This window comes from Astyanax mexicanus, unplaced genomic scaffold (genome assembly GCF_023375975.1).
Source record: "Astyanax mexicanus isolate ESR-SI-001 unplaced genomic scaffold, AstMex3_surface scaffold_34, whole genome shotgun sequence".
NCBI classification, from domain to species: Eukaryota; Metazoa; Chordata; class Actinopteri; order Characiformes; family Acestrorhamphidae; genus Astyanax; species Astyanax mexicanus.
In genome coordinates this window covers 2,876,400-2,896,667 of record NW_026040044.1, presented here as the reverse complement: position 1 = coordinate 2,896,667, position 20,268 = coordinate 2,876,400, and the positions used below count along the sequence as shown (strand labels likewise).

Below are 20,268 nucleotides of genomic sequence, written 5' to 3'. Positions count from 1 at the left end.
TTTGCCTGTTACAAGACCAAGTTTAGGGTCTTGTCTTGCATCTTCATCTGTTTCAAGACCAGTTTTCTGGCCTTGTTTTGTAAGTTCTTCTGTTACAAGTCCAGGTTCAGGGTCTTGTCTTGGACCTTTGCCTGTTACAATAGCAGGTTCAGGGTCTTTTCTTGCATTTTTGTCTATTAAAAGATCAGAAATTGAGTCTTTCATCCCTTTACCCCCTTGTCGGACACCGTGAACATATGTAGCTTTTGGTTTTATTGGCTTTATTTGAGTATGTTTAGGTGGAAGTCTTACGAAAGTTCCATTTTTACCTCTAACCGTGAGAGCAGGTCTTAGGTTGCGATTTGAGCTGCCTTGGCTGCCGTTGCTGATGATTTCAGGCTTGACTTGGTCATGGGGAACAGTCTGCCAAACTGTGATGTTATCTCTGCTTTTAACTTTAGACAGAATGCGATCAGTTCCATCTTCTGACTCTCCAGCAACGTCTTGAAATCTGTCATTAGTTGGAACTGAAGGCTTGTCTGTTGTGAGAGTGAAATCTGTTGGAAGTCCAACTGTAGGTGCTTTGCTGCTTGCATCTTTCTCCAATGAAAATCTTGAGACATTGGAGTCTTTGCCTCTTGTTTGTAGCTTACTGCTATGAATATTGGTGGAATTTGACTTTTGTGAAGGCTGTTTGTGAAGGTTCGGTGGAGGTCTGATGACTGAACCGTTCCTTCTTCGAAATATGAAGGTTTGTTTTGGATTCAAGCCATTTTGACTGCTTTGACCATTGATTTCAGGTTCTGCTTGGTTGCTGCCAGTAGTTTGCGTAACAGGGATGTTGTCTGGGTCTGGGACTCTTGGCTCTTGGACTGGTCTCAGTGGTGGACTCCTGTTGGGAAACTGTGGAGGCCTCAGTATAGGTCTGGTTCGGTTTTGGAATGAAGTGTTCGGTCTACGAGGGAATGTACCTCGGAATGGTGTGCGGCGGTATGGAGGTAAATTCCCATTTCTTGGTTTTGTCGATTCATTTTTAGGCATTCCTCCTTCACCTCTTTCGATTGTCTTTTCTGAATCTGTGATTGGTCTGTACTCCACCTCTGGTAATTTGGTTAATTCTGGTGGATCACTGTCTATTTGTACAGGTACAGTTGCTTCTTTACTTTCTGAGTTGTCATTGTTTAGTCTAAATGGGTCAGGCGAAGGGGAAGGGACTACGTGGTCATTTGTGGTTGGAGGTCTATCTTTAAATGTTACTGATGTTATGGGTGCCTTTTTGATCCCAGAGGTTGATGAACCAGAAGATATTGGTCTGGTTGGATATCTTCTTTGTGGTGGAGGCATCTTTGAAGAGTCTCTAGTAGGGTGTTTGCCCTTTTGTATTTTGGGTGGCAGCAGAATCGTTTGGGACATTGTGATGGCTTGAGCAAAAGGCAAAGGTGGTGGCGAGGAATATGGAGAAATGAGTGGAAAATCTGTTTTCTCAACCTCTGTTTCTTCTGTTTCTCCACTTTGTGAGCTCATACTCCTAAATTTCTCTGAAATTGACTCAATTGGTGTATAGCTTGTTGGCAATGAAGTGACACTCATTCTCTGCTTGTCCACAATCGTCCCTGTTTCAATTCCTTCTTCTTGTAGAAGCTTAGCTTGTTCAATACTGGATGGTGTAACATCTTCAACAAGACCTTCGGAATTGCCTAGAAGGAGCTTTTGAATAAGGTCGTTTCCATTGACATGACCAACTATGACCGTCAAGTTTTTCGTCACTGTTTTTTCACCTGATGACCCATTGAAGTGTATCTTCCTATGCCCAACCAAGACCCTTCTGACACATTTTGTCCCATTGATATGAGCTGTGAGGTTCTTCTCGGTGGTGATGGTTGGCTCTTGTGGCTCTTCAGTTGTTGCAGGGCTGACCTGAGAATCTGGGACTGTCTTCAAATCTGCAGGCTTTTCTAAAACACTGGCTGTTGGGTGGTTTTCTCTCTGCGAAAGAGAACCTTTAGAGTCATGTTTTACAGCAGGACTTCCGACCACTCTGTCCATTAGCTCTTCACGACTGGTCTTCATTACCAGTGTTGTTGTGCTGTACTTGGTAATTGTATGCTCTTGTCCAGACTCTTGGTTTATAATTGGTTTCTTTATTCTTGGTCCCTCAATTGAGTATCTTCCCAAAGGGTCCCTCCTCAAAGGATATGGACCTATTCTTCCTCCTCTTTCATTCAACTTTGAGCCATTGAATCTCGTCATGCCACCATTTGGCTGTCGTATTACATCAGGTCGATTGCCAGGCCTGATCTGACCTGGTCGATTGGGTGTTCCTTGACCTGTTGGTCTGGACATACTGATATTCCTGGATCTTCCTGGATCTGAAGCTCCATGAGGCTTCCTCAGCTTTTGGTTCTTCAAAAAGGGTCCTGAAGTCCTGTTTAGCTTCGTCTCCACCTTCTTACTATCACTGTCGTCATGTCTCAATGATGGTTCCATGGTCACAGTTTCCATCCTGGGTAATTCTTTTGTGGTGGCTCCTAAAGCATGAATGAAGTTTACGAGTTGGAATCAAATTGCACACTCTGCGTCTTTGACTTGGTTTTTCGCTACGAGGGGAAGCTCTGCTGATTGAATTATAAAGGTTAAAGCATTAGGAGTTAAAGTCTGCAGTTAAACCAGCAGTAAAATGCATTTATTACTTGATTAATTTGTAGACAAACGATCTACATTCACGGTCACCATGTGGTATCAGCATGTCTCCAGCACAGTCGAGTCGCATCCTGGATAAAAACGAAGAGTGATTAGACTTTTAAATATGTGATAAATACAGAAAGGAATGAAAATCAGATGCTTGTTAAGGACGGGTCGTTTGCTGGGATGGATGGAAATAACATGATTCATCACTGCCACGCCAAAGAAAGAGGAAACGGGAAAATATTATGGTTTCATTGTGCCGGAGACGAGCCCTGCTCCTCATGGGTTCATTAGTGCGGAACGGTTTGCCTCGCCTCGTTTGAAGCTCATTTCCAGCAGCTCTACGTTTCGGTAATGAGGGATCTGATTTCAGGCACTGGGACGATTCGGCCAATCCAAGTTTAAAGAAGCAGGATTACAGAAATCCAGGAGTCAGCTGTGTGAAATCAGTAAAATTAACCACTGTCTAACAGGGAGGTCTCTCCTCTCTGGACTGTTGTTTGAAAAGTCATGATGAAGTTAAACTGGATTATTAATCATTTTAACAAAGTAGTGCAGGGCTGGGTTGCGCCAATTTTGTAATAGTTCTTTTTGTTATGTTCCATGTCAGTTTTACCCGATTTAAAGTTTGAAGAACTAGAAAAAGAGTTAAAAGTATTTTTTCTGTATAAAAATTGCTTAATGGCTTGCCTTAATTAGTGTAATCAACGTATCATATGAAAATCAAACATATTTGCAAAAATAAACTAAAACAAAATTGCAATGTTATGTTTCAATGTTATGTAAAAGTACTGTTCTATATGTTGGTCTTTCAAAAGTAATAAAGTAGGGAAACATTAAAAAAGAATGAACATAATAGGAGGATACATTTGTGCGTAAAGTCTCCATTTACAAACTTAAAGTCCTTAGTTACATTAGATTAGTTAAAAAAAAATCTTTTACTGAATCTGCACCACTAGTCTGCAGTCAGCACACGTTTTTATAAATTATGCGTGAAGCTGAAATTAGCCAACACTTTACGACTTAACATTACAAGTAACTGCATCCTCTTCAGAAGGGCTGATAGTATCAGGGATTAATATTGAATATTGATTCTGGTCAAATCTGTGGGATTAATGGTAGTGATTAGATTAGAGCTGGAAACTCCTCAGATTGTAGATGTGATGAACCTGTGTGGATAAAGTCTGTATCTGTTACTGTATCCGGTTCTCCTGCAGGAATAGCCTGTAATAACCTGTAATAACCTGTAATAATCTGTAATAAATCAGGAAGTGCTGATTGGTTAATACTGACCGGGCGTGGCCTGGGTTGTGGACGGTAGACTCCGAGCTCCGTCTTTCTCAGCAACCAGTGAGATATCGTACAGACGACCGGGTTCCAGACCCTCAATCTGGGCGGAGTCTCTCTCCGCCGGCAGCTTAATCTCCTGCCTGCCCCGCCCCGATCCGTCCGTCTGATTGGGTGAAACGAAGAGGATGTATCTGTCGATCTCTCCCAGCGCCTGCTCCCATTGGACGATAACAGACGTAGTGCTGGTCTTCACTACTTGTAGGTTTTTGGGTCCGGAGATCACTGAGAGAGAATATAGATATATGGAAAATAGGTGGTAATCACATTATTAATATTAATAATATTGTAATACATAGATTTTTTTCCCCAATACAATACTTGTAACCAATATGATAACCATCAAATTTTATCGCAACAATTATAGTAATTAAAATTTTAGTGCTTTAAAAGAAAAAGACAGGGTAGAGGATTATATGTGTAAGAAACTGGCAAAATACATTTAAAAAGCATTAAGAGAAGTTAACATTATGGTAATAAAAAAGCATTAAATGATCAAAATCTGAGACAATTCTTAAAAAAAACATATAATAATACAGTATTATAATACAGAACTGTAAAATTAGTACAAAAAAGTATGAATAACTTAAAAAATAAAGATAACCAAAAATACCAAAATAAAATATCAGGAGATTTATTACTGCTTGTGGTTAATTTATTTTATTATATTTGACTTTAACAGTGACAAATCTGTTTAACAAAAAATTTTGACAAATTTTGACAAATTGTTAAAAAAAAATCACTCATCATCCTGCATTAATGCATGTAAGATAATTAATGATAAATAAAGATAATGTAAGTTAAATTGTTTAAATAGCAGCAGTGCTTTTGAATATATCTAAATTTCTGGAGTTTTATCTTGTTTATCTTGGTAACAGAAAACACAGGAGCTCCACTGACTGAATACAACCTAGACAGACGCCAACAGTCAGACGTTCATCGCTATCTTGGCAACTTTTACATCAACAATAAACAGAATAGTAAATAAAATAACATTGCTGTTCCCGTAAATGAGCTGCTGGAGCTCCTTCACAGCGTCAACCTGCAGCTCAGTTTCCTCTGCTGAGAAGAGTTTGTTGAACACGTCCAGGTAGCTGCACCGTTACAATAGCAATCCACCAAAGTCAGAGCTCACCTGGTCTACTCTTAAAGAGAATGATGAGCAAGAGACACTCTGATTGGTTTATTTCACGTTACGCCCAAAATTAACCACACCCATGATTAATTAAGAGAATAAGTAAAAAAAAAAATTCAAGCTACGCATGGTGTACTTTTCCTGCCGTTACGATAGCAAAGACACAAGCTCTGTATGTAAACTCACGGGTTTGGAACTCTGTGGTGCTCTCGGTTCCCATCTTGCCGTCCTTTTCTCCGATGATGGTCACCATGTACTGCTGTCCGGCCGCCAGCCCTACCTGAGTGTAGGTGGTCAGTCTACCGCTCACTTTAGTCTCGATCTTCTGATCACTCTCTTTCTGCAGGACAATAGAGAGTTAAGGGTTAATACAGAGTGAAAATTAAATTAGAATTAACTGTTGATCTGTAGAGTAAACCGCATTTTGAAAGTCTCATTCCATCATTTTTTTTTTTCATTTTAAAATGTCTAGTTGTGTCTCTAGTATGAATGAATGCCATGTGAGCTGTTTTTTTGTATAAAAAAAGTGCTCCGGTGATCTGGTATAACACTGCTTTAGTCCAGTGGAGGAGTCGAGGGGCTGGGGAGAAATGGAGGATAGGATTCATGGAGGATGAATATTCATACATGCAAACATATCCCCTCTGATTGGCTAACAGCACTGCGACACCAGGAGGCAGCGAGACGAACAACAATTAGAAACATTTTAAAATAAAGAAATAAAGACATTTTTACACTAATAACAGTCTTTGCAATGTCATATGTTACTTAACAACATGTGTAATAATGCCCTGCTAAGTGCAGTTCAGCTACTGACCTAGTCTTAGAGTCTCTGTAAAACACCAAATCCACCGGAGATCCTATTTAAACCTATAGATACTTACATACAGAGATGGGCAACTCGGAGAAACCTACTGTATTTCACAAAGAACAAAAAAAAAAGTGGATTTTAGCGGAAGTAGAAATTTAAGATTTGTGGAGAATAAATGTATTTATAAATAAATTTATATACAATATATAAAAAGACACATATGCATGTTTTTCTCACTGTCTGATATAAAATCAGAATAAACCTTTCCCATTTTAGGTCAATTATAATTATCAAAATTAGTTATATTTGGTAAATTCCAGAATAATAAGAGAGACAGAATTTTAAAGGGATTTTTATTAGTTTCTGCAAAGTCAAAAGTTTACCTACACTAAGATTACTACACCTTTAAACAATTTGGCACAGCCAGTATGATAATGTCACGTCTTAGGAACCATGGCAACATCTGAGATATTTAGAGACCTGTGCACATATTTTAAGGCACACCTGAAACACACTGCTTCTTTGTGTAACTGTTCTTAACTTTCAACGGAAGTCAATGTAAAAAGAGTTTATTTCAGGTAGTTTTAAAGCATTTCTATTGGTTGGTTCATCAAGAAATTTTGGCACATTGTAAGATACAGTCTGTTCAAATTATGTAGTAAACTAAAAATCAACAAAATCGACTTGTTTTTTACTGGACAGCAACTTTATAGTATATAAAGCTCTGGAAAAATAAGAGAGCACTTAGAAATGATGAGTTTCTTTGATTTTACCAAATTGAAATATAATTGGAGTATAATCAAGAGGAAGATGGATGATCACAAGCCATCAAACCACCAAACTGAACTGCTTGAATTTTTGCACCAGGAGTAAAGCAGCATAAAGTTATCCAAAAGCAGTGTGTAAGACTGGTGGAGGAGAACATGATGCCAAGATGCATGAAAAAAAAAACTGTGATTAAAACCAGGGTTATTCCACCAAATATTGATTATTTCTGAACTCTTAAAACTTTATGAATATGAACTTGTTTTTTTCTTTGCATTATTTGAGGTTTGAAAGCGCTGTGTATTTTTTTTTTGTTATTTCGGACATTTCTCATTTTCTGTAAATAAATGCTCTAAATGAGAATATTTTATTTGGAATTTGGGAGAAATGTTGTCTGTAGTTTATAGAATAAAACAACAATGTTCATTTTACTCAAACATAAACCTATAAATAGCAAAATCAGAGAAACTGATTCAGAAACTGAAGAAGTGCTCTCTTAATTTTTTCCAGAGCTGTATATATAGTCATAGTATATACTATGATTAATTGTGTTAGACTATACGTTGTCCTAAAATTGCAGTTTTATGCAACTGATATATAAATGATAATAAAGTACTTTTTTACTTTATTAATGGGCTCTTGTTGTTAATTAAGCATTGTGGTTATGTGGCTATTATGGTTATCTTCATATTTTGAACACTGAGACGATAATAATGTAAATAACGTGACGTGATCATGAGTCAGTTACTCCTCCTGACCAGCAGGTGAAGAGTTGAGTCACAGCTGTCAGGTTCTGTCTTTTATTCTGAGATGTTTGTTAAACATCTGAATAACAAACACAGAGTGAGTCAGAGCAAACATCACTGTATTCCTGCGAGGATCGCGCTGAGTTAATCTCCCAGCATGTGGAAACTCTGGATCTGATTTAATTGATGACAAGTGTTTTCCTAATGAACTCTGTAAGATGATATAGTGAGCGTGAGACACCGAGCGGGAGATTAATCTAAACAGAATTAACATGGAAAATACCTCCTAATCCTGCAGCTCTCAGACTAAATTTCACTTTTATTAGCTCAGAAAATGCCTCCCATAATAAAAATGTGATTTATGGTGTGGGAAGGAACTGGGTGATGGTGTGAGGGAGGGTGTAGGAAAACCCATATTGGACCGAAGTTTAACCAAGAGGGAGAGGAAAAATTCATTATTTACACCAAACATTGTTGAAAGGAGATTTTAGGAAGTTTTTAATTGGTTAAATTGAGTTTTTTTTTAATTAAATGTTAAGGTAAAAAACAAAAACACAGGCTTTAAGAGTGTTTTCACACTTAGTTTGAGTAAATCAGACTAAAATGGTTTAATTTAAACTGTACAGAAATATGTATTAGTCCAGAACAAAGGATCTTCTTACTCTATTTACCTTCTTAACCCCGCCCCAGACAGGTATGACAAAAAAGAGAATGTTCTCACATACAATTTTTTGGCGCTCTTTGTTTGTTCCCACCAGACTAGAACAGACCAAACCTAACCAAGCCAAACTAAACTAATCCAGAACGTAACTGAGACTAAGCCAAACCCAATTTAACCAACACAAACAAAGCCACACCAAACTAAACTGACCCAGATTAAGCCAAGCCAAGCCCAAACACAACTAAACCAACCCAGACTAAGCCAAACCCAAATCCAGCTAAACCAAACCAGATTAAGCTAAGACAAACCCAACTAAACCAAACCAACCTAGACCAAGCTAAACCCAAACCCAGACTAAGCCAAGCCCAAATCCAACCAAATCAACCCAGACTAAGACAAGCTAAGACCAAACCCAACAAAACCAACTCAAACCGAACCAAACTCAGACCAAGCCAAGCCCAAACCCAACCAAACCAGACTAAACTAAACCCAACTAAACCAACTCACATCAAGTCTAATCCCAACTAAACTAATTTACATCAAGTCCAATCCCAACTAAACCAATCCAAACCTTACACAGACCAAGCCTATCCCAAACCCAACTAAACCAAACAAGATTAAGCCAAACCCAACTAAACCAACCCAGACTAAGCCAAGCTCAAACCCATCTAAACAAAACCAGATTAGGCCAAGTCCAAACCCGACTACACCAATCCAAACCAGACTAATTCAAGCCAAGCTCAAACCCAACAAAACACAATACAACACCAACCCAACCTAAACCAAATCAGATTAAAACGAAACCAGTTCAGTCCAAACCAACCAAAGTGCTTCACTCTGAACCAAATCAACCAAGTCAATCCCAACCACACCAAACCAACCTAAACCTCAACACCACGCCAAACCATGCCACCCAAAACCAACCCGACACAACACAAACCCATCCCAACCATGGAGAAAACTATGTAAAATCTAGAGTAAAATACCAGTAGAGTATAGAAAAACATCCCTAAATAGACTTTCAATGGTCCATCATTGTTTAGATTAATCCTGATGAAAACCAACTGCAATGTTTTATGGGATAATTATATCCCTTTACTAAAGACAATAAAGACATATATTTTAAAGTACCAAACCAGTAAACAATTTAAGACATTTTAATTCAGGAGTGTTTGGCCAAAAGAAAACCCACTGCTGAAACTGAATGAAGTGATTACTTGATTCCATCAAGTGCATCAGGCTTTAACACAGAGCCTTTCAGGCAGAATTAACTCCCTTTAAAAACGTTTAATATGTTTAAAACATTTAAATACATTTAAATACATTGTAAAACCCACTTCCTGTATTGTTAAAATTGGTGTAAAATAGCGTAACTGCTCTGAACCGGGGTGATCTCCAGTTCTCTCTGGTTCTGATATTAAATCAGGTTTCTCTCTATAAACACGAGTGGACCCAGGTGAGAGCCCTGAGGCACCTCACTGTCTGTCAGGAGACAGGAATCTCACTTCACTTTCACTCATTTCCCAACATCTCAGATCTCCTCTTTCATTCTGATTCATTATATTCTCTCTCCCTCTCCATCACTCTGTCCATCTTCTGGTGTCCCCTTATTCTGGTCCGCATGTTCCAGCTGCTGGCCTATGAGGTCATTCCTCTGGCCGGCGTGATGTTTTTGACGATGTTTACGCCTCCCTTAGCAACAAGCATCCCACATCTGTATCTCTTCCGTTCTCCACAAATATTCCCGTCTTTCTCTCTCTCTTTTTTTCTCTCTCTCGTTATAAGTGTCACATTCTTCCTCCTCTCTCAGGCCTTTGTTCACTACACACTCTGACGCTCTGTCCCTCGTGTCCTCCGTCTCTTCGTCCCTTTCTTTTTTATCGATGTCTTCATCCGCCTCGCGCTCCACCCCGTCACATTTTGGGTGGAGAATAAAACGTGCCTTTTCTGTTTTATCGCTTTTTTTTGTTTTCCGTGTCTCTGCGACTCTTTCCGTCTTTGCTAAACGTATCTGCTGTTTTATATTCCCGATGACACCCTGCGTCCTGGACAATCATTCCATTCCACATGTCCCCACAGTGCAGTAAACGTCTCTCTATCTCTCTGTCTCTCTGTCTCTCTCTCTCTCTGTCTCTCTCTCTACTGTTTGACCCTTTCCACTTCCCAAATTTACACCCCAGCAGAAACACGATCCTGTTTACCCCGCTAGTTCTCATCACTGTAGACTGAATTTTCTTGAAAATATAAAAAAAATACATTATTGTGCAAAAGTCTGTAGCATGAGCAGATATGGGGATATTAAACGCTACCACTTCATAATAAGACTACCTTTATAATGGGTTTATGAATGATTTATAAAGGAGTTTATTAAATACTTTAAAACCCATTAATAAGCAGTTAATAAATATATAAAAGACATGTTTGGACGAAAATACATAAAGTACTTAAACTATCACCTTTCAAGCAATCATATGCCTCACTTTGGCAAAATCCTGAAATTTGTATTGGTAAACAAACAGTTTATTGGAAACAATGGCAACCTAAAGCGATAAATACTTTAAGTGACCTTTTTTAAAAAAAAGGGATATTTATGTCTTATAATGATATTGTAAAGAAGTATGACTAAATTTTGTAAGTGTTGATTTAACTGCAGAGAGTTTTAAGCTACATAAACCCTGGAAAAAAGAGATAAAATCAACTTTCTGGGAGTTAATTCAACACTTTGACTCATTGCTGTGTATAATGTGTCCCTCATGCCCACTAAACTCCAGTCCCTCAGTACATCTCGTCACTCTGATCGCCTCAGAGACGTCCTGCAGTCCCGTCAGATTAGCCTGTAATCTGGGAGGAAGTTGGGGAAGCAGTAGGGATTAGTCCTGATCGTCTGAAACACCGTCGCATGTGGAGATAAGAGGTTCAGCATGTGGGGTCACCGCGGCTCCGGCTCCGGCTCCGCCCCCTGCCTCCGATCAGATCCAGCACCATTTATCACTCTAACTCACACTTACATCACCAGACTGTACTGCAGATTCAGAACACATGCTGGATACAGTATCCACTGTACAGCAATCAGGGAATACCCATTAGCAGCGCTAGCCTATAAACACACAGCTTAAACAGAGCTCAGATACTAATCTACTGTATCTGATCTGTACCTTCTGTACCATCTAATCTCACATCAGACCCACATCAGATACAGAGAATCTAATAAAACCAATAAATCCACAATAATACCAATAACACCAATAAAACCAATAATACCAATAAAACCAATGATACCAGTAATACCAATAAAACCAATAATACCAATAAAACCAATGATACCAATAGAAACAATGATACCATTAATACCAATAAAACCAATTATACCATTAATACCAATAAAACCAATGATACCAATAGAACCAATGATACCATTAATACCAATAAAACCAATGATACCAATAGAACCAATTATACCATTAATACCAATAAAACCAATAATACCAATAAAACCAATGATACTAGTAATGCCAATAAAACCAATAATACCAATAGAAACAATACCAATAAAACCAATGATACCAATAGAAACAATGATACCATTAATACCAATAAAACCAATTATACCATTAATACCAATAAAACCAATGATACCAATAGAACCAATGATACCATTAATACCAATAAAACCAATGATACCAATAGAACCAATGATACCATTAATACCAATAAAACCAATGATACCAATAGAACCAATGATACCATTAATACCAATAAAACCAAGGATACCAATAGAACCAATGATACCATTAATACCAATAAAACCAATTATACCATTAATACCAATAAAACCAATTATACCATTAATACCAATAAAACCAATAATACCAATAGAACCAATGATACCATTAATCCAATAAAACCAATTATCAGCGCTAGCCTATGAACACACAGCTTAAACAGAACTCAGATAAAACTCAGATACAAATCTACTGCACCTGATCTGAACCTTCTGTACCATCTGATCTCACATCAGACCCACATCAGATACAGGGGAATCTGATAATATTAATAAAACCAATAAAACCACAATAATACCAATAATACCAATAAAACCAATAAAACTAATGTGATGGCTATTTATCTCAATTTTTTATGTTGTACACTACTTAGGGAGCCTAATTCTATGTGAGCAAGGGTGTCGCCATGTTTTCCTGATGTAATCAGAGTACGGATGCCCACACAGGACAAATGCAATGTCATTATAACCCACTGGGAGACGCTGGATCCCGCAAATAAATAAGCCCAGCGATTCAAAGATTCGCATTATTACTCACATTATCAGCCACCATTATCATGTTAAGAGCTGTTATAATTAAAATAAAAGCTTAATTGTACATATTTTCCAGTTATGATAGGGTATTTTAAGCTGTATGTAAGGTGGCCGAAAATAGGGGACCCTTGTAATTCCGCAGATCTTGGCGCTGGGGGGCGCCAAAGTAAACAAAACTTTGGCCGGTCCTGTTGAGTGCCAGTTTCATCATTCTTACATTTTGATGGTATTTTTTGCGACTGCACTTAAGGAACCTTTCAAAGTTCTTGAAATTCTTCTTTCTGGCTTTCTTTACCTTCTTTTAGTTTTGACTCACTTTTTTAGAATACAGCAAACAAATTTATTTTTAAAAAATAGCCTTTAAAAACCTAATTTAACATACCATATTTTTCGCATTATAAGGCGCATTATGCTACACTAGTAAGGAACAGGGGTGTCGCCATGTTTTCCTTCTAATTCAGCAGGTCTTATTGCTGGATGGTGGTGGTGGTGGGGGGTATAAGTTAAGTAAAGCTAAGCTAAGTAAACAAAACTGTATTTCTTAAAAATATATATTTTTCTGACAAAGTCAAATGAGATGGATGTTAATCTACACAGATTTCTCTACTCAAAACTGTTTATTTTGATGATTAAAGAGCTTAAATTTATCTACAGTAAGCTTAGCTCCACAATTTTGACTGAAATGGCCGAAAATAGAGTCCAACCACACTAACTAAACTCTCTGATTTTTGCTGACTCCACCCTCAGCTCAAAATAGGAGGAGTAGTTTGGGAGGGGCACTGGGTGATGTATGGGTTTAGAGGCGAGGCAGGAGGGAGAGCTGATTGGGCAGAGCAGTGTGCCTCACTAAATAGCACAATGAGACAAAGATATTTGGATGGTGACCAGGGCGTTGTATTATTAATTAACTGACTGATTTGCATATTTTGTGATTCATTATCCTCACCTATAGCACAGTTGGAGCTGAGAGGAGCAGCAGAGGCAGAAATGAGCGCAATAAAAGTGTTTTTTAAAGGTTAGGAAATGTTTATAAAAGTTTTAAGCAGGACTGGTATGTTTTATTACTTTAAAAGAACACATTTCAGCCATTAATGTAAAAATTATGGTTTAGAAGTTACTGGCTCTTTAAGAATTCATGGAAAAGTTCAGTGAAGAGCAGGAAGTGCACTCTGCTAATGATCCCAGCCAGTTTAAATCAGTGAGATTCATTAATCCCCCCAAGTTACATGATCTCACTGTTCCTAAAAAAAGCACAGCACTAATAAAACCCATCTTCTTAAACGATGAGGGCATTGATCTATATACACTATATACACTATATACACCATATACACGCTAACACATAATCAGATACAGTACACTGCACTACTGCACCTGGTGAACTCAGAGTGCCGTTACCTGTGAATATATGGCTTTAATTTGGATAGAATTTGATATCCAGTCTTAACCAAGACAAATTCCACAGTAAGCAGCTCAATAAACAGAGATCATGAAGTTTTCCTTTTCAATTACTGAGCAAATCCTTCACTGTAGATCCCTGATTCCTTCAGCTTAGTGCAACTAAAAACAGCTGTTTAACCCTTTCAGACCCTGCGTTCAAAACATTAGATATACAACATAAATATTTTATATTATATTTTGTTGCTTACAGCACTAATTGAGACCTGTTCCATTTATCAGAATAGACCAATGAAAACGTTTACAAGCCAATGAAACAAATTTTTATCCTATTGTCTTCCCCATTTAACCCAAGGCCAATTACCCAACCCACTCATTAGGACTACCCCCATTACTACTATGACTAGCACACGCCTCCACCGATACATGTAAAGTCAGACTCCGCCTCTTTTTGAACTGCTGCTGATGCAGCAATACGAGTATCATCACAGCGCATTTGGAGGAAAGCGCAGCAACTCGGTTTTGATACATCAGCTCACAGACGCAGCCTTGTGCTGATCCACATCACCCTAGGAGTGATGAGGGGAAAGAGCGCCATCTACTGTATTCACCCAGAGAGAGCAAGGACATATAATTATAATACTTCAAACTACAGTATTAATATATTTAAAAGGGCTATAGTTATTGCTCTTGAAGTTTTTGTGCACCTCATACCCAGAGTTTTAAGGAATTTAATCATCAGTGCAAAATAAATGATTCTGTAATCAGGACCGATTCTGGGCTTGTCTGGGGGACGAGAGGAACTTTTCTCTGAGCTGTGGATTGATTGTTTAATTATATTCCTATCATTTTCTTAGTGAATAATTGCTGATAAACACACCCATATTGTGAGAAACAGCAGCAGGAGCTCCTCAGATAAAGTGCTGTTCTAATTACTCTCCAGGTAGGACGGAGCGAGAGTAGTATATGACAAATCTTAGCTACACAGTCACTCAAGTGTGTTAGCTTGTTATGTTAACTGGCTACCATTATTTAGCGAGCTGCACATGCTTCTTTGGTGGTGTTTTTCTACACAGCACTCCACATCGCATCTAACGATATGCGGTATTACTGACCAGTACTACTTTGAACACTTTTTTTCAAATAGATGTGGTTTTACAGACGTTTCTAATTCTAGTTATAATTAATCAGGAATTATTTTTCTCCGTATCTGTAGATTTACAGGTTCCATAACCCCTCGTAACGCTCTCGATTCTGTCTGTATAAAGAGTGAACAGGGTGATCAGGATTATTAATGCTGGAGATGAGAGGAGAGCGGTAGTTCTGTAAACAGGAGCCGAGAGACTCCTTAAAACTCTGTATACACTTTACTCTGCTTCCAGTAAGCATTACTCCACCGTCCAATCATCTCTCCTCCTTACTGCGTTTACTGTTCTTTCATTTACAGTCGATGCTGCATTAAGTAATCTGCAGTTTTCAGCCAAACAGATGTGCTGTGAAGTTGCAGCACTGGGCCGGTTCCTCCTGTTCTAAAGTTCTGGAGATGTTGAGCGTATGAGTGATGTATTGGTTTTATTAAAAGCTCATTAAACTGGGCATGCTGGGATTGATTAAGGCTGTTGTACGGGCTTTGAGGTCATTAGGGCCATTGCACACTGAAGGCAGTGTAATGGGGTACAGGGATTGAGCATAATATTTTGACTATCTAAACCAAAAAAACCATTATCCTGTTATTATTCCTGCTCCACAATTTATATAGGACTTTCTGTAGTTGTAATAAATAATAATATTGTAAAAGTATAATAGTATACTATGCTAGTAAGGAACAGGGGTGTCGCCATGTTTCCCTTATAATTCAGTATAATTTTAATCACTGGGTGTTGGTGGAGGTAGGTCAAATAGGTTAAGTAAAGTTAAGCTAAGTAAACAAATCTGTTACTCTTAAAAAAAAACATTTAATATGATGTTATTCAATACAGATTTCCCTCCTGAAAACTGTTTATTTGGGTGAGTAAAGCGCTTCCATTTATTTACAGCAAGCTTAGATTTACAGATTTCCACTAAGGCTTGGTGCAGCAGCATTAGCATTAGCAATAGCGGCTAATCACTAGTGCTAGTAAACACCACCTGACAGCACTACACTGAGGAACCCTGAGTGTTCAGGTAAGCCAGAGCCATATTATTGTTAGCGGTTCGCCCCATGTAGCTTATTTTAACAAGTTAAATGCACAGGCTGCAGTCTGATATACTTACCTATGAATGGCAAAAGAGCTAGTGCTGCAGTTAGCGACTAATTCTAATGCTAATGCTGCTCCAGCAGTGCTAGCTGGGGTTAGCTGCATACAACAGTCTGAAATACGATATATGAAGAGTTAGCGCTTAGCGTGGGTAGCAGCAAATGCTAATGCTAAAAATAAAAATATAATGCTATAGTACAAAAAATAGGCAATTACAGGATGTAGTTCTGTATCTGTTTCTCTGTATACTTAAAGCTGGGATTATTGCCCTCCTTCACAACACCTTGTTTTTAGGAGCTGTCAAAAAACTAAGCTCAGCGTGAGTGTACCTTTCTCAAATCTGGAAAATTTCAGAAGGTTCCTCATAAAATAGTTTGAGAGAACGCCAAGACTGTGGAAAGATCAATAAAGACAATGGGGGAGCTACTGAGGAATCTTAAAAAGCACCATTTGCTGTGTGATCTGATTGATTAAGAAGTCTAGATGGTAATATGAAACTTCGTAGATGTTCCGTTAAATATCTGGTGGTTCCAGAGCCAGAAGTTTCCTGTTGTGCCAGTCAAAGATTTGGTGGCACCTAGAATAACAGAACTGCTTATAAGAAGACCAAGACCAACATGGAAAGCTCAGTAAAGATATTGAGTTATAAATACGGTCTAAAAACTCGTAGGGCCCTATTTTAGTGATCTATAGTGCACTGGTCAACTGTGGATAGCGCATCGCTCAAAACGTGCAAAAGGCATGTAGTCATTCTCTTAACTATTCATGGGTGTGGTTAATTTTGGGCGTAACGTGAAATAAACCAATCAGAGTGTCAGTAGTCACTCCCTTTAAGAGCCAGGTGTGCTCTGACTTTGGCACATTTGTATCTTCCTTTATGTCTATAAGTTTTGTTTCATTTTCTCTGCAATTTACACGACCAATTACCCAACCCACTCATTAGGACTCCCCCTATCACTAGTGATGCTCCAACACCAGGAGGGTGAAGACTAGCACACGCCCCCTCCGATACATGTGAAGTCAGACTCCGCCTCTTTTTGAACTTTTTGCCAAGAAGCATCTCAGTGCTAACGCTCAGAGGAAAAAAAAGCAGCGACTCGATTCTGATACATCAGCTCACAGACGCAGCCTTGTGCTGATCCACATCACTCTAGGAGTATTGAGGGGAAAAAACGCCATCTACTGTACCCACCCAGAGAGAGCAAGGCACACTGTGCTCTCTCGGGGTCCGGCAGCTGATGGCAAGCTGCATGACCGGGATTCGGACTAGCTATCTCCTGATCATAGTGGCAGAGCGTTGATATTTGAATAGCGTGGTGCTTTTGTGCTTCTTAGCAAAGGATACTGACCTGCTTGTTCTCACTGTGAAGATACACCAGCAGCTCATTTAAGGGAACAGCAATGTTATTTTATTTTTTATTCTGTTTATTTTTTTTTTTCCATGTGTGTCCATGTGTGTATTTAATGAGTGGGGATGTTTAAGGCATGCTAGGAGAACCTACAGGAATGGACTCTGATGATTGACTCCTGTCAGGGTTTTAATCAGTCAGTGGAGCACCTGTGTTTTCCATTGCCAAGATATGAACTTGCCAGGAAATTACCTGAACACACCTTGCTCTTCAGTCCTGATGAGAGCCAGTTTCATCATATTGTTTTTTTTATGGTCTTTTATGGTCTAACTGGTGGGTTGAGTAAATGGGCTTCCAAATTGTGATGAAAATAATACATTATTAATATAAGGGGTGGGACAAAGTATCAATATCTTGATATATCTTATGGTTTTAATTTGCAATACATTATCAATGCATGGCGTCAAATATGGATATGTCTTTTATCTCTTTATTTCCCCCATCATAACTGACTGGTACACTCTCATTTCTTTATTGCACTATTGTCTTGTGTCTCTTGTCTCACATATGTCTATATCTGTAGTCTTGTTGTATTGTGAATTTAATGTCTCTCATTCTTTTATATTTACTTAACTTTATATTTTTTTTAAAATATAACAGTTTAGGTGCTCTAAACTGTGTATGACTTGCCCTTAATTATACTTACTAAAGATACTGCTTCATTACTCCACATGCTGGTGCAATAATCAGATTATAAATGAATACAGATGCTGTGCAGATGCTATCATAAAGAATAGTCTTGTGATATATTATTGAGTATCACAGAATTACAGTATCATAAAATAATCTTTATATTGCTCAGCGTATCGTAATAATACCGTATCATGAATTATGAGCTGCCCTGTGATTCCCAACCTTAGATAAATGATTTAAAATATAAAGTCTTCAGTGAAGGACCGCTCCAGTGTAAATATGAAATCATGTAGATGTTCTGGGAAGTTCCTGTTCCAGAATAAACTGCGGTGTACATTGTTTGCAGAAGCTGCAATGCTTGGACCCAAACTCAGGACTTTCCATCAAACTGACGCGTTTAGTGATGAGTGCCACACATGCTCCTCAGGTCCCTCTTAAAGTCTGGATTTATGCTCCTGTTCATCGCAGGCTCTGCCCGAACACAGCCGAGGCCGTGGGGGCGAGTTTGTGTTTGTGTGAGTTATAGTATCTCTAGAAGCTGAGTAGAAGTTTGTGCTACATTCAGATCAGAGGTCAGATCTGGAGGAAAGATCTGTGATCAGGTTGGAGTCGGTCTGATGTGATTACACGCTGCACGACCAGCAGACAGACTGGCATTAGCCCTCAGTAATCTAAAAATTAATAGCCTGCTGTACATGGAGATCAGTGGGGGTGTGGGGTGGGGGTGACCTGAGGCTGTAAGATAAATCGTATTTTTATTGTTATCATGATCCTGGCTTTTACCATTAACCAGAGGTGGAAAAAGTACAGAAAATTGTAATTAAGTAAAAGTACCTTTACTTTGCTAAAATTCTACTCAAGTAAAAGTAAAAGGACCCATCTAAAAATCTACTCGAGTAAAAGTAAAAAAGTACTCAATTTAAAATGTACTTTGAGTAAAAGTTACATAGTTACTTTTAAATATTTGAGGTAAAAACAAATCATAAATTAAATTGTTTTTAATGAACTATTATTCCACATAATAATTTAGATCTTTCAGGCAGTATTTGTTCAGACCCCCCCATAAAACAAGTGGCATAGGTTTATATGATCCATTTTTTTGTTTACTGTTAAAAAGTTAAGGTAATATAGGCGACAATAACCCATATTTTTATTTTTTTTTTTTTTGTTGTTGTCATGAAGTCATTGTTATATTTTAACTTGCAATTGCTCTGCTTTAACTGCTATTTAAATGTTTTTTTTAACATTTAAGCAGATTGTTAATTATTAAAATACTTACATCACATGCTTTCTCAGGTTTGATGTGGAAGTTTTAAAAGCTGCAGCTCTGTACGGCGGGGCACATTTTGCATTGCATGAGGACGTTATTGCATCGTTATTCCACACGTGAGCATATGTGTGCCGGCGCATCCATGCCAATTATTATTATTTATTTTTATTCAGACAATTTTTTACTCAGTAACGGGAGGTTTCCAATGTAGCAAAGTAAATTACTTGTGTCAAAATGTACTTGAGTAAAAATAAAATTACCTATTTTAAAAACGACTTTAAAAATTACAAATTACTCATAAAATCTAATCAATTACAGTAACTTTCCACCTCTGCCATTAACACATAGTAAGATAAGAGCTATATAGAGAATATAGTGAATAACAGTGAACGTACACTGCATTACCCGTGTGCAGCAACAGAGGGAGCTGTAGACTGTGATCATGTGACATAACGAGGCTGGAGGTAGAGTGAGGTAGAGGAAGGTACTAATGCTGCTTCAGCAGTGCTAGCCAGGGTTAGCAGCAGGCTACAGGGGCCTGTACAGGGAAAAAAGTGGTTAGCGGCTAATGCTAATACTGCTGGAGAACTAAACTGAAACTCCTGTATAACTCTGTACTTCAGTGGAGTGGCTTTACTGCTCCTTAATACCTGACTGATAGAATTCATACATAAGGAGCACCAGATTATAAAGCGCTCTGATGATTTTTGGAAAATTAAAGGATTTTAAGTGCTCCTCATAGTGCAAAAAATAAGATATATAAATTTATATGCCCAAATTAAGATGCCCTATGACTGATTGGTTTCCTGTTTTGGAGTAATCGCTGTGAGTCAGCAGCTAAACCGCTACAAAACAGAAACAAAAACAGCAAGAGCGG

The 20,268-nt window shown here is 38.2% G+C and overlaps 1 protein-coding gene across 1 annotated transcript in view; it reads right to left on the bottom strand.

The window, feature by feature from the left end:
• LOC125790041 (tenascin-X-like) overlaps positions 1 to 20,268 on the bottom strand; it is a 61,289-nt gene that overhangs the window by 19,900 nt on the left and 21,121 nt on the right. Inside the window, exons 5-6 of the mRNA XM_049473137.1 lie at positions 5,333 to 5,486; positions 3,958 to 4,236 (exon numbers count right to left, since the gene is read on the bottom strand). Of these exons, the coding sequence (XP_049329094.1) occupies positions 3,958 to 4,236; positions 5,333 to 5,486 (433 nt within the window). The remainder of the gene's footprint in view (positions 1 to 3,957; positions 4,237 to 5,332; positions 5,487 to 20,268) is intronic.